Genomic DNA, 14,331 nt, shown 5'->3' with positions numbered 1-14,331 from the left:
AGTTACCACTGATTGTAATAAAAGGTTCTGTCCTAAGCCTAACTTAGTTGACAAAGATTCACTTTGATTTTCTATTAGAAAATGGCTGTCTGAGTGAAGTTCAATTTAAATACCTGGAATTTTTTTCCAGAAGGTTTAGGGACCATCAAAGGGTGCAAGGCCACCTTGTATATTGACCAAGAAATGATTCCACAATTGTGCAAGATCCTCCCAGTGCCTTTTGCCTTAGGGGCAAAAGTAGAGACAGAAATTAGAAGGCTGGAGATCAAAGGAATTATTAAACCAGTACAGTTTACAGAATAGGTAGCACAGTCTTACTGATTGTGAACCTAACGGGTCAGTTCACCCTTATGGATATTTGAAACAAATGATAAACAGCTTCTCTCAGCTGGATAAATTTCCAAACCCTCACACAGAGAGGACCTCTATGCAAAGCTGGGGTTGGGGGAAGGGGGGCGCTATTGTTGTCCTCGACAAAGCTGGAAATGAGCCATGTGTTCTTGCATTTGCGGTTAGATGAGAATTCACAGAAGTATGCTACAATTAATACTCATAAGGGTTTGTACCAATATATGAGACTCTAATTTTGGATATCATCAGGCGGTGCCATTTTCCAGCCATGGAGAACAATTTACAAAGACAACCCCAGGTCATCATTTATCTGGATGATGTGCTATTAACGGGACACAGATAAAGAGCACTTAGAGAACTTGGACATAGTCCTTAGATATTTCTCCAAGGCGGGTGATATGACTTAGAAGGAAAAGTGTATTTTCCAGGCAACCCAAATGACCTACTTGGGCTACAAAATTAACAAGATTGTGTTACACTTGTTGTAAGATAAAGTGAGGGCGATCAAATGTAATTTGGCTCTCATGTCTGTCCTGGAACTTAAGTCTTTTCTTGGCTGGTGAACTATTATTGAATGTTCATATGTAACCTGGCCTCAACCCTGGCATCTTTGCATCAACTCTTAAAAAAGGGTCAGCCTTGGAAATGGTCTCGTAACCGAGACACAGCCTTGACGGAAGTGAAGAAGCAGCTATCATCAGCTAAGGTGTTGGCACACTATGATCGCTAGCAAGTTCTGATGCTGACATGCGATGTCTCCCCATACAGTTTCAGGGCAGGGTAACTCACAGATGGCCCAATGGAGAGGAATACCAATAGCATACATTTCCCAGACATTGGCTGATGTAGAGCGCTGACACGCCCAGATAGAGAAGGAAAGTTTGGCAGGCATCTTTGGTGTGAGAAAGTTCCACCATTACGTTTACAGATGTAAAATTGTAATAGGAACAGATCACAAACCCCTGCTAGAGCTACTCATAGAGGACAAGGACGTGCCACCCATAGCTTCAGGTTGAATTCAGCAGCAGACTCCCATTGTAAGTGTGTAAAATTACAAGTTTGAACACCATGTGGGAGGCCAAGTAGCAAATGCAGATACCTTGTGCTGCCTCCTGCTGGCAGGTACACAACCAGTGGTGCTGCCATTAGAAGAATCTGTTCTGCTTTTAAACTTTCAAGATACTTTTCCTGACACTGCTGACAATATCAGACTGTGGATACAAAAATATCTGGTCATGGACACAACTTAACAGCTGGTGGTAGTGGGGCCATCATAACCAGAATTGAAATCTTTCTGGATCCAGTGAGACCAGATCACTGTAGAGGATAGCATTTTATTGTGAGGAGGAAGAGTGATTGTCCCAAACAATGTTTTCTGCCAGATACTGCTGAACTCCACCAGGGTCATCCAGAGGGGTCCAAAATGAAAATATTGGCGAGAAGTTATGTCTGGTGGCCAGCATTGGAAGAAGACATAACTACGTTGGTGAGGCAGTGCCCAGAGTGCCAACAAGGATATCAATTATAACCAGCAGCTCCCCCACATTGGTAGGAATGGCCGGGTAAACCCTGGACTCCGTTACGCATTGATTATGTTGGCCCTTTCATGAGCTCAACATTCTTAGTCATTGTGATGCGCACTCAAAGTGATTGGACATGCATGGAGTTCATTTGTTACGCAGAATGACGATGATAGGAAAGGTGCAAGCAATTTTTGCTATACATGGGCCCCAGAAGTGTGTTACCAGCAGGGAATTCAAGTATTTCTTAACGTTGAATGGTACTCGGCATGTAAGGACAGCACCATACCATCCATCACTAGATATCAAACTGACCTGGTGCCTATTTGATTATCAGACCACCCTTCATGCAACTACAAGGATAGCTCCAGCAGAGTTGCTAATTGGGTGAAGACTCTGCACCAGGTTAAATCTGATCTTCCCAAATGTGGGGAGAAGGATGACATGGCGTCAGGAACACCAATGCCAGACATAAGACACCGCTAAGCAAGAGAGACAGTTTATGTTAGGGACAAGTTTGGTGCCAAAAACAGAAATGGCCTGGCATGGGTAATAGGCATGGTCAACACAAGGTCAGGTCCCAGGACATACAAAGTTTGAATTGGTGAAGTGGTCCTGGACAAACATGTGGACCATATGAAAGCTGCAAACTCGCAAATGGTTCAAAAGCAAAATATATATGGCCCCTCAGAACAGCAGGAAAGGTCGTCAGAACCCCTAGGTTCTCCCAGTCCATCCAGCATCAAAGAAACTTTGGAGTCTGAGATGGACATGGTGGATGTCACAGCCTCGATGCCACTATCACTTGAAGGAGAGGATGAATTTCTTCCAACATGCTCTGGGTTCAAGAGGCAGGCTATAGTCCTGTACACACCATTATATCCAAGACTCAGTCAGAAGAATCGGATCCAGTGCAAAAATGCCCCAAGACAGTCTACAAGAGAAAGAACAGGCTTATGTCCCCACACCTGGAGGGTAAGGGATGTAGTAATTGTAACAAGGTCAGCCAGGTGGTTCTCATAGAAAATGAGTTTCCAAATTGGTTCCAGTCAGGGAGTCCTGGCTGAGAGACATAAACAAGAGTGTCAGGGGTTCTGTTCGCTATGAGAAAGCTGGACAAGTGTAAGAGCTATGCACATATAATTAAAGGGTGACTTGGTGACAGGATACTGGCTTCTGTGGAGTTGTTTCACAACCCATTGAGTCTGTGTCAATCAATCTACACGAATCCCACTTACCAGCATTTGGCCCAGAGCGTTTTGATGTCAATTGCTCACTTACATCCTTTCTAAAGGTTGTCAGGTTTCCCACCTTTGTCAGGTAGTGCATCCAGATTCTCACCACACTTTAGATGAAAATCTCCTTTAAAGCTTCTGCTCTTCATCTGAAGTCCAAAATTTTGGCATAGTTTTTAACTGTTTTTGGTATGTGCTAATTGAAAAATGTGGAAGCTGTACAAGTAGCCTTGCTCAATAAAAAAAACTTCAGGAATTACATGTGAAGGTCTTACTCTGATTATTGTACTTCTCAAACACCAAGGTTTAACAGATGACAGTCTGAGGATTTCTGGTTTCCATCATGACATCTGCTTCTGTATCCAATTTCAAACTTTTTTTTTGCCATTCACTTTAATCTCTGCATACCAAAATTAATCCTGTGGGACTATCACTACACGCAAGTGGAATGCATTGTAGTCATCTTGTTCATTTGGGGCATCTGTTTCTTAAACTGCTGCAGGCCTGAAAAGACTGATATTTATCTTTCAAAATGTAGGTTGTGAACTCCTTTGCTACTTCAGCAAACCACCTGAAAATGGCCTGTCCTCTGGCATACGTGTCACTCAGCATCTGTGATGGCACAGTTCTGTCACTGATGTGGGCTTTACCTGCCACAATTAAGACACAAAGCAATGACAGAAGCAGTGTCATACTCTCCTTGTGGTTCTGAACTGTTTGGATCTTTCTGATTGACAAAACAGAATGAGTTGAAGTTAGCAGTCTAACTCCAGAAAGATTATCTGACTACTCAGATAAAAATAACCTCTTAAGGGCACTGCTTGTCACTGGCCACTTGGGTGTTTTCCTATTTTTTCTGGTGGTGGAAATTAAATAAAGATTTGTGCACTTTGTGTCTCTCACTGTGTCTCACACCTGCACACACACACACACCATGGGTGCTAGGGAAAATAAGCACTACCGCAGTTAGGCAGTAGTGTGGGAGGGAAAAAAAGAAACAAAAAAAATTAACAATGTTAGTCTTTTAAAAAAAAGAAAAAAAAACCTCTTTTGTTTGTGAAGTTCGGTCTATCTGACATACTGCACTATGTGAGTTTTGAGAAGATTTGTAGCTCATGTTGAGGTTTTGGATGTGGGTTTGCTCACTGAGCTGGAAGGTTCATTTCCAGATATTTCATTACCCCACTAGATAAAACCTTCAGTGGGCCTCAGGTGAAACAATGCTGAAAATTCCTGTTTTCTACTTATATGTTTGGGTTTCTTTGGGTTGGTGATGTCATTTCCTGTGGTATGTTATTTCCTGTGGTGAAGTCATTTCTCATTCCTTTTCTTAGGGGGTAGTAGATGGGCTGAAAATGTGTTGCTGGAAAAGCGCAGCAGGTCAGGCAGCATCCAAGGAACAGGAAATTCGACGTTTCGGGCATAAGCCCTTCATCAGGAATGAGGAAAGTGTCTGGAAAATGAGGAATGAGGGTAGTAGATGTGTTTGTTGATAGAGTTTTGGTTGGAATGCCATGCTGGTAGGAATTCTCGTGCATGTCTTTGTTTGGCTTGTCCTACGATGGATGTGTTGTCCCAGTTGAAGTGGTGTCCTTCTTCATCCATATGTGAGGATACTCGTGAGAGAGGGTCATGTCTTTTTGTGGCTAGTTAAAAATCACACAACACCAGGTTATAGACCAACAGGTTTAATTGGAAGCACACTAGCTTTCGGAGCGACGCTCCTTCATCAGGTGATCACCTGATAAGGAGCGTCGCTCCGAAAGCTAGTGTGCTTCCAATTAAACCGGTTGGACTATAACCTGGTGTTGTGTGATTTTTAACTTTGTACACCCCAGTCCAACACCGGCATCTCCAAATCATTTTTGTGGCTAGTTGGTGTTCATGTATCCTGGTGGTTAGTTTTCTACCTGTTTGTCCAATGTACTGTTTGTTACTGTCCTTGCACGGTATTTTGTGAATGACATTAGTTTTGCTTGTTGTCTGTATAGGATCTTTTAAGTTCATTAGCTGCTGTTTTAGTGCGCTGGTGGGTTTTGTGGGCTACCATGATGCCAAGGGGTCTGAGTAGTCTGGCATTCATTTCCGAGACCACACATCATGTTACTGATGATCGAGAGTAGACTAATGCAGCAGTATTTGGATGGGTTGGATTTATCCTGCTTTTTGTGTACAGAACATATCTGGGCAAATTTTCACATTGTCAGGTTGATATCAGTTTTGCAGCTGTACTGGAAAAGCTTGGCTAGGGGTGTTGCAATTCTGTAGCATACATTTTTGGTAGTATTGCCTGATACTAACTGCATGTTCTGCCATGGGCCTTCTCCCATTCTAACTTCAGTTTCTGTACATAGTTTCCTGTTTCATTGCATAGGTATGCCTCAAACTCTGTCACTTGCCGGCCTCTACCACTATTGGGTTTCATTTCAGGTATTTCCTCCACCTCTGGCTTTGGATCACTAGGTTGATCTTGTGGTTTACTATGATTGGCTGTACAGGGTTTTACTGTCTGCCTAGAATTCTGTGGCTCATGCCAGTATTGCTACCATGTAGTGAGATCTGCACTGTTATGATTGAAAAGTGACCGACTTTATTGACCATAATTAATTACAAACCGTCAATGGAGTCCTACATACCCAGGTTCCAGTTTAATGTGATCTGATCTAACTATGAACTGATTCTTTTTGATCACACTCAGTACATTTTCCAGAGTAAAGGCACAGTTTCGTTTACTCCACAGTGTATAACTTGAGGTCACCAATATAAGATTATCACCAAGAAATCCAATAAGGACATTCAGAATAAACTCCTTATCCAAAGAGTGGTAAGAATATAGAACTTGCTGCAACAAGCTGTGGTTGAAGTGAATAACATAGATTAAGGCAAAGTAAAATAAGTATTTGAGGGAAAAGGGTAGATTTAGATGAAAATCAATGGGAAGATGGTCAGGTGTGCAATTCTGGTCTCCTTTCTATCAGAAGAATGTTGTGAAACTTGAAAGGGTTCAGAAAAGATTTATAACGATGTTGCCAGGGTTGAAGGATTTGAGCTAAAGGGAGAGGCTGAATCGACTGGGGCTGTTTTCCCTGGAGTGTCGGAGGCTGAAGGGTGACCTTATAGAGGTTTATAAAATCATGAGTGGCATGAATAGGGCAAATAGACAAGGCCTTTTCCCTGGGTGGGGGGAGTCCAGAACTAGAGGGCATAGGTTTAGGGTGAGAGGGGAAAGATTTAAAAGGGACCTAAGGGGTAACTTTTTTATGCAGAGGGTGGTGCATGTATGGAATGAGCTGCCAGAGGAAGTGGTGGAGGCTGGTACAATTATAACATTTAAAAAGCATCTGAATGGGTATATGAATAGGAAGGGTTTAGAGGGATATGAGCCAAGTGCTGGCAAATGGAACTAGATTAGGTTAGGGTATCTGGTCAGCAAGGATAAGTTGGACCAAAGGGTCTGTTTCCGTATTGTACGTCTCCATGACTCTCTGTCTAAGTTCAGTATGAACACTGGACTTAACTCATTGAACTGAATAGCTTGTTTCTGTGCTGTATATCCTATGTAACCCTCTGTAGTTTCCAAGTGTATTGCTTTGAATTCTTCAGTTCTGCAGCAGGACGGATGTCTTGGCTAACATTTGACATGACAAATGCACATTCGTTTGTTGAATGGGAAACTGTGAACATAGTTTTCATATTAAATCTCTTTTAGAAGTTTATTTCAGTGTAAATAGTTATGTGTTCAAATGCAGCTGAGAAATAGAAAGCTATTCATCCAAAAACAATTCATACATCACACTGCCAACCCAGTTCATTAGCATCGGGAGACAAAAAAACTTTGTATTTTGTGATAGACAAAGATTAAAAATGGAACATACTTTGATTTCAAGCTGAAGTAGGGAGCTTGCAAAATGAGGTTTTTAAGGTTACCATGCTAATATTGTATTAGTTGGCCTAATTGCCTGTAAGAAACTGGAACTTTTTTTCACAAAAAAATGTTTACAAATTAATTTTGCATTCACATAAATATCATCTTGCCTCATTTTAAGAGCCTCTAGGAGAAAGTGAGGTCTGCAGATGCTGGAGATCAGAGCTGAAAATGTGTTGCTGGAAAAGCGCAGCAGGTCAGGCAGCATCCAAGGAGCAGAAGGGCTCATGCCCGAAACGTCGACTCTTCTGCTCCTTGGATGCTGCCTGACCTGCTGCGATTTTCCAGCAACACATTTTCAGCTCATTTTAAGAGCCACGGAGTAGGGAAGTATTGTTATCACAATGCTAGTTTGTTAAGCTATAATATAATTAATCCCTCATTCCCCCATCCCTGTAGCTAGTTATTCGTTTGAACTGAAATAAAACCTTTCAGAAAATGTACAGCTAATTCTACTTTATAGAATTGTGTACGAGGGGACTGGGTTATTTGAAAATGAAGCTAAGTCTTTGTCACTTTTTACCCTCCTTTGTAGATCTTCGATTAGTGACACTGATAATAATAATAGAACAATACATGTTTCATTGGAACTGATCAATTGAAAGTCTAGACTATTGTGACGGATGTCATTCTGATTAGAATCTGCACAACGCGCTTTATAAAGCGCGATTAAGTTTATTTTTCAACGTGTTCAGATAAACTTTGAGTGTTCCTGCCTAATATCAACAATACAAGAAAATGTCATTTTAATGTGTCATGATAATTATAATTTGTATTACACTGAAAATAATATTCGGTTCTTCTATCTCCCTCAAATAAAAAAAAGGTCTCATTATTGGAGTATCCTCGCTTTTCCGAGTATGTTGTTCACGCCTGTTTGTTGTTCCGTGAATGCGAGGGTGTTGGTGCAAAGGTACCTTTCTTCCCATCTCTGGGAGAGGACAATACCCCATTCACTTGTCCATCACAGTACAAATCTCCAATAGTGCAATTCACTCGCGCCCTGAATCCGGAGAAATGGCTTCTCCAGACCTCAGCTTTGCATCAGTTTTCTGCTGATGCTCACCGCCTGTTCCAGGAATACTGCAATGCTATTTGCTGCACGCTTGATTTCCGGAAAGGCGGTCCTTGTTCTGTCAGATATTTATGCTAATCACGCGGAGCTCTGCGCTTTTTAATCCACGCCCAAGCAGTGCAGATAGAGAATTGTATCTGAATCTTTCGTAGAGCGGGACAAAGATAAGGGTAAGTAATACTTTTACGATCGCTTTTTAAAACAGAAAAAAAATCTGATCCCCTCACATTTGGTGACTAGAACATTCAAATTTCTTCTCATTTTGTATATATTTGAATTTAAGCTTTATTGATGCTCGCAATTTTAGCAGGTTTGCTGAGCAATCACATCCTTTATTAAAATTAATAACGGATAAAGGTGTTAGTTTATTTAGACTAAGGCTGGATAAATCTTCGTGACGAATTGTTAAAGGGTGGAAAATTAAATAAAATTACAAACACTGGCAATTTAACTTAGAATAATACTATTTAATTTCAAATTCTGGGTCTTGGGAGGTCTCATTGTTAGCCTGTTTCATTTCAGATCAGTTATATGAAACGCAATCATCTAACCCCCGTAATTTGTGTTTTCTAAAACAATAACAGTAAAAAGTCTGAGCCTGAATTAATGTAGGGCGGCTCCCATTGACAACAATGTTAAACAGAGGAATGTAGGATTAGCGTGATCTTAATCCAATTTTAGGGAGGACATCAATCCCAAAAAAGCCAAATGAAAGGTCATTTAGCAAAACATAATTTTGAAATTTATGTTGTCTGCAGGGCTACTAACACCTTGTAGTTTTTGTTGCAGTTTTATTCTATGCATGTTTTAGCATTCATCTAACGGTCGTTTTGCTGATTTTTGCACAAAAGGGCTATATTTGAAATATTATTCTGAATTTAAATGTGTAAATGCATCACCCTTCTAATGTGCGTGTTCTATTCACAATAGGAAGCAATAAATGACTTTACATGCCGCATTGCACTGTACCGTCTTTGATAGTGACTTTATTTTGCAGCAGACGCCATGTCAGACAAACCAAGTCTTTGCGAAATCATACAATTTGATAAGAAAAAACTGAAGAAGACAGAAACCAAAGAGAAAAATCCTCTGCCAACAAAAGAGAGTGAGTATGTCAAAGATGGAGGCAGCTACTGACTACTGACCACACCTGTACGGTACCATTGTGAAGGATAATTATAAATTACCAACATTTGGCACGAAATAGTGAAATCGTTGTTTAATAAAGCAGCATACTTTTAATGTCTGGTGTAGTAGCAAATTGTGACCAATGTTAAAATCGATATATAGTACCGTAGTTTACTCGGAAGGTTATTGTTACAGAAACCTGGCTTGGGCAACTGAAATTAAATTGCATAGGTTTTGCTAAAAGTTTGGCTTCTTTTTGTTGCAGCAATTGAAGAGGAAAAAAGACAAGAATCAACTTCATGAATGTGAAATGGAGGAGATGCAACTTGTTATTTTTTTTTAAGTTGACTGGTTTTTGTTTCAAAATCCTTACTGCTAACTGACTCGCGGATGGGACTCTGTTGTAGCATACTGTCCACTCCCAAGATGGAGATTACTCCCTGTAGTGCACCAAGGGACCAACTTATCAAAATAATGGTGTTTGGACCATACAATGATAGGAAACAATGTATCTGCGCACTAAATATTTGAAGTCAGTTTAATTTTATTTATGTATTTAAAATCCATCTTTCCATGGACACTTCTATGCTTAACATGTTACAAATCTAATAAAAACCAATGAAATAACCAAATGTATGGAACAGTTTAGATTTTTTTCTTGTCCTTCCACACCCCAAAGAAATCTTTACAGGTAATTGGCAAAATCCGTGGCGTTTCTTTCCTTAAATCTTGCATCTAATAAATGTTTGCTCCTCTTTAAAACACTAATTAAATGAATGTTGTAGTTGCTTGATGTGTTTCTTTCTATGAGACTTCTATAACCTGTTTCAAAGGAATGAGACAACAGTTAAGTGTCTAGGGACAAATGTTATCTTGCAATGTTTAATTGCATTTGCAATTTTTTGTTAACATATACCAATCATGAAAATGTTTTTGGGCAGTCCTCTGTCATAAGTAATAATACTGTAATGTATAGGAAGTTCTGTTCAGGCTCCTTAACAACCTATCATTGCTTAAAATAGTCACTAATGAACATAATTCAAGTGTACCTGTCTTTTTAGAAAGTCTTTTTTGTGCAATACAAAACATTGAAGCTGTGATTTAATTAAGAATTGTCATATGTGATATTCTAATCATCTCTGCCTGCCTACAAACTTCAAGAGAGCATTGTAACAACATAATTTGTAATGGTTGTGATTTGTGAATTTTGTTTCCAAATCATAAAGAACCTTTTAAATTTTAATTTGTCCAGTAGACACCAGGTTTTAAAAATTGATACTTCTTGTAAAATTGCATATTTTTGTTTCAATTACCTATTTTGTAAACTGGAAGATTACATTGCAAAAAATGCATATTATATTTTGTTCTAGTTAAAGTTTAATGTTTACTCAAATCTTATGACACTCCTAATCAACAAGCTGAGGTCAGGCAGTCTGTTCCCAAGTATTTGTAAGAAAAGTTGGTGAATGGTTTATTTAGTCCTTCCTCCTTGAGGAACAACCTCAAATTATCCAGTGAAAACAAACTATTGTCAAATTTGTGTCCTGTTTTCATACTGTAAATCTTACAACTTCAATGTATTTTGGTATGTAGTGTGGCTATTCTTTCATATTGTATTAGGAAGCAATGATTAGGTTCCTGACAGCCTGTAAAACATAAATACAGGATTGCCTGGCTTGGCTCTCGATATACTACAAATAACTCAAAATCCCCAAATTAGCGGTGAATTGCACATCTCCTGCTCGTGATATGAGTGTATATGGACATGAGATGGAAGTACATTGGTGGTAGCTGGATGACCCTCCTCTCCTCACCGTTAAATGCCTAGGCTTATACATAAATCGAAGTTAGAAGATGGCTGCTGCTGCAACCTGTGGAAATTATGCTGAACTACATCATTTTCAGGAGAAAGAAATTAGGAAAATTTGTGGGAAAAGGAACAAAGTCAATTAATATTTTATCAGGTATATAATATCTTAAATTGTGTATTTCATTTTAATTACAGTTACAAGAATTTAAGATTTACTCCATTAAATTATTTTGTTAATTTTCATTATATCCTTCAAATTTCATGACATATCTCCCCTTCTTATTTATAAGGTGGAAATGGTTATATATTCTAACAAACAGACAATACGCAATACTTCATATTGGGTGAAATTCTGTTTTATAATGTATTGTATTCCTCAAAGCTGGACTTCAGAATGCCTTATCTCGATGACGTATAAATTTCGTGGGAGCCGGGAGAAACCCACTAGACACAATAGTCCTCTGTATTGTACCGTTGTTGGCAGAGGTGGTTTTTTAAAAAAAATTTCATATTGTATGTTCATTTTTGAAAACTGCTACCGCACAATTAGTTCTAGGTCAGCGACTCTTTACACAGAAAAAGCTAATCACAACTTTCCGTATTCGTGTATTTAATAACCATGTAAAGTTACTAAAAATAATAAGACATATAATCTGTTCAGTTTCTAGAATTGAAACAGAGGGGTTACAATTGCGCAATTTAGAATATATAAAAACAAATACGGCTCACATCTTTGACCAATAAAAACTTATTTGATTTTCAAATCTACTGCTGTTTACAGACGATGTCCGTTGAAGGTAAAATGTTTTCAATATCTGAAACAGCTCTGAAATACTATGCATAGTTTTCCTGCTATAAAAATATCGAGGTGCGGAGCCTTCAAGTTCTCTCAAGATTTCCATAGGGAACAATAGCATCTCTATGACAAATAGGCGGTCTGGGAGAAATGGAGTTTCTGGAAACAGATCTGGTATCTTTCATATCGAGTATCACACTTATTATGCCTATAGAAAGGGTCCCGATTAGACAATGCCAGTTAGCTAGCAGATGGGCAATTGATTTTGGAACACTCGGAGCTTGGAACAGCTGGTATCACAGTGGAACAGAGGAGAGAATTCTTAAGTCTTTGTTGAAGGATAGACAAATTTGTGAAGAAAACTGGCTGACATAATGCTAATAATGCTCACTCTGTTTATATGAACATTATTTATTAAATTATTGGTAATTTTCTTCTTCGGTACATATATTAGAGGTAAAGTCCTATTTTACAAAAAAAATGCTATTGCGTGTCTGTACAATTTGAGGTGGTGATTTGATTACATCCGGAGTTCGCTTGAATGTTGAACACGGTGATCTGTTTCCGTGCTGTGCATTGTGCCGCCTGTTACATTGTGTCTGGAAAAACAGTCAGCTGATTTCATCGATGTCTGCACCACACCGACAGCATGTTTAGCTGGTCCAAGCGTAATCAGACTGTTGAATTAGTTTCTAGGTGGAAGGCAATGAACAACTCATGGTACCATTTAGAATCGGAAACATTGTTATTTTCATGAATTTCTTACCATGATATTTCTGTTTATTATATCTACAGTTCTTTGATTTAGTTCTTAATCGTATTGTAATTCTATCATATTCCTATTTGTGATCTCATTAACGACATCTGTTTACTGTTGCAATGAGTAATTCGCTATTTTTATTATTTTAAAATGTGTTGTTTCTGCATAATCTGACTGCAAAAGATTAATGTACAACTTCCAAAAACTCTTTCATAATTTGAGATTTTTCTCCTTGAAACCAAAGGGCACAAACTTAGTGTCCAATTTATTTTGTAGCCATTCATCACTGATTTTTTTTTGGATCAAATCAAGCATGATTGGGCCTTGTAATAACTGACAATGAATCCAACATTATCTTGAACTGCAAAATAATTCCCATCTTATTTTCTTTACGACCAACAATCTCCTTAAAGCTCTCTCCTTTGTCACTAAATCCTCATCTTGAACAAAGTACTCAATACATTTTTCGATAAAGAATAATTTTCCATGCTTAAGGATGTATTTGTTGTTGCATTATTTTATTCTACTAGCTGGCTTTGACTGTATAAACTCTGTGAATTCCTGTGCTGGGATTCAGAATTTGCCACTGAAGGATGTAGATAAGGAATCCATTGACATTTTCAAAAGGGATGGATAAGTGCCAAGATTTTAATACATCTTCAAAAACAGGAATCACTGGAAAGGCTCAGGTTTGCCAGGAACTGTGGAAAGAAATCAGAGTTAATATTTTTGGTTAACATTTTGGGTCAAAGGACTGAGGAAGGGTCAGTCGACCTGAAATGTTAACCAAAAACATTAACTCAGTACTGAGAAAGGATCGGTCAACCTGGAATGTTAACTCTGATTTCTTTCCACAGATGCTGCCAAATCTGCTGAGCTTTACTAGCAATTTAGTTTTTGTTTCTCATTTACAGCATCTGTAGTTCTTATTTTTAAAAAAAAAAGAAATATACCTTTGTAGCTTAGTATAGTTCAACTCATCCTGTCTGGATAATACTCCATTGCCCAAATGAGCTGGCCTGTGAAAACTCTAACATGTGACCCCTGTCCTTTACTCTAAACTCTCAGTGACACGTCTTGAAATGTCAGTAATTTCTAGGTACGACAGAGGCCAAGGGCAAAAATATTTCATTTTGGGGGTGGTCTGGGGGTAGTGTTTTAGGTTCTGCTAAACTCAGCAGGTTTACAGGAAAAGATAACAAAACACATTTTAAGTTTTTTTTATTGGGTTCTCTAATAATTTGACTAATATGCTCTACCTGATATTTCCCTCTGCTCTATTTTTACATTACCAACATTTTCAATCATCTTCAAGTGGAACACATGGAAACCAATTTATAGTCATAGAGATGTACAGCACAAAAACAGATCCTTCAGTCCAACTTGTCCATGCCAACCTGATATCCCAACCCAATCTAGTCCCATTTGCCAGCACTTGGCCCATATCTCTCTAAACCCTTCCCATTCATTTACACACCCAGATGCCTATTAAATGCTGTAATTGTATCAGCCTCCATCACCTCCTCTGGCAGCTCATTCCACACACGCACCACCCTCTGTGTGAAAAAACTGCCCCTTAGGTCCCTTTTATATCTTTCCCCTCTCATCCTAAACCCTATGCCCTCTAGTTCTGGACTCCCCCACTCCTAGGAAAAGACCTTGTCTATTTATCCTCTCTATGCCCTTCATGATTTTATAAACCTCTATAAGGTCACCTCTCAGCCTCCAATG

General features: G+C 38.9%; 1 protein-coding gene across 2 annotated transcripts; it reads left to right on the top strand.

Annotated features, from left to right (window-relative positions):
• The first annotated feature begins 8,208 nt into the window (after positions 1-8,208).
• Positions 8,209-9,866, top strand: LOC132823408 (thymosin beta-11-like). Of its 2 annotated transcripts, none has more exons than XM_060837218.1 (3): positions 8,209-8,276; positions 9,107-9,211; positions 9,500-9,866. In XM_060837218.1, exons 2-3 carry the CDS (start codon positions 9,112-9,114, stop codon positions 9,535-9,537), a joined length of 138 nt encoding a protein of 45 aa, XP_060693201.1. In that variant the 5' UTR covers positions 8,209-8,276; positions 9,107-9,111; the 3' UTR covers positions 9,538-9,866. The 2 variants fall into 2 exon arrangements, with proteins under 2 accessions (XP_060693201.1, XP_060693199.1); XM_060837216.1 differs by having other exon boundaries at positions 8,214-8,276; positions 9,104-9,211.
• Positions 9,867-14,331: the final 4,465 nt, after the last annotated feature.

This window comes from Hemiscyllium ocellatum, chromosome 16 (assembly GCF_020745735.1).
Source record: "Hemiscyllium ocellatum isolate sHemOce1 chromosome 16, sHemOce1.pat.X.cur, whole genome shotgun sequence".
NCBI lineage: Eukaryota > Metazoa > Chordata > Chondrichthyes > Orectolobiformes > Hemiscylliidae > Hemiscyllium > Hemiscyllium ocellatum.
This window is presented reverse-complemented; position numbering and strand designations above follow the sequence as displayed.

Excerpts from the sequence above, each read along its gene's own strand:
- LOC132823408 (XM_060837218.1), top strand. The coding sequence starts at position 9,112 with ATGTCAGACAAACCAAGTCTTTGCGAAATCATACAATTTGATAAGAAA. Across the intron at positions 9,212-9,499 it reads TCCTCTGCCAACAAAAGAGA|CAATTGAAGAGGAAAAAAGA; the intron begins GTGAGTATGTCA and ends TTTTTGTTGCAG.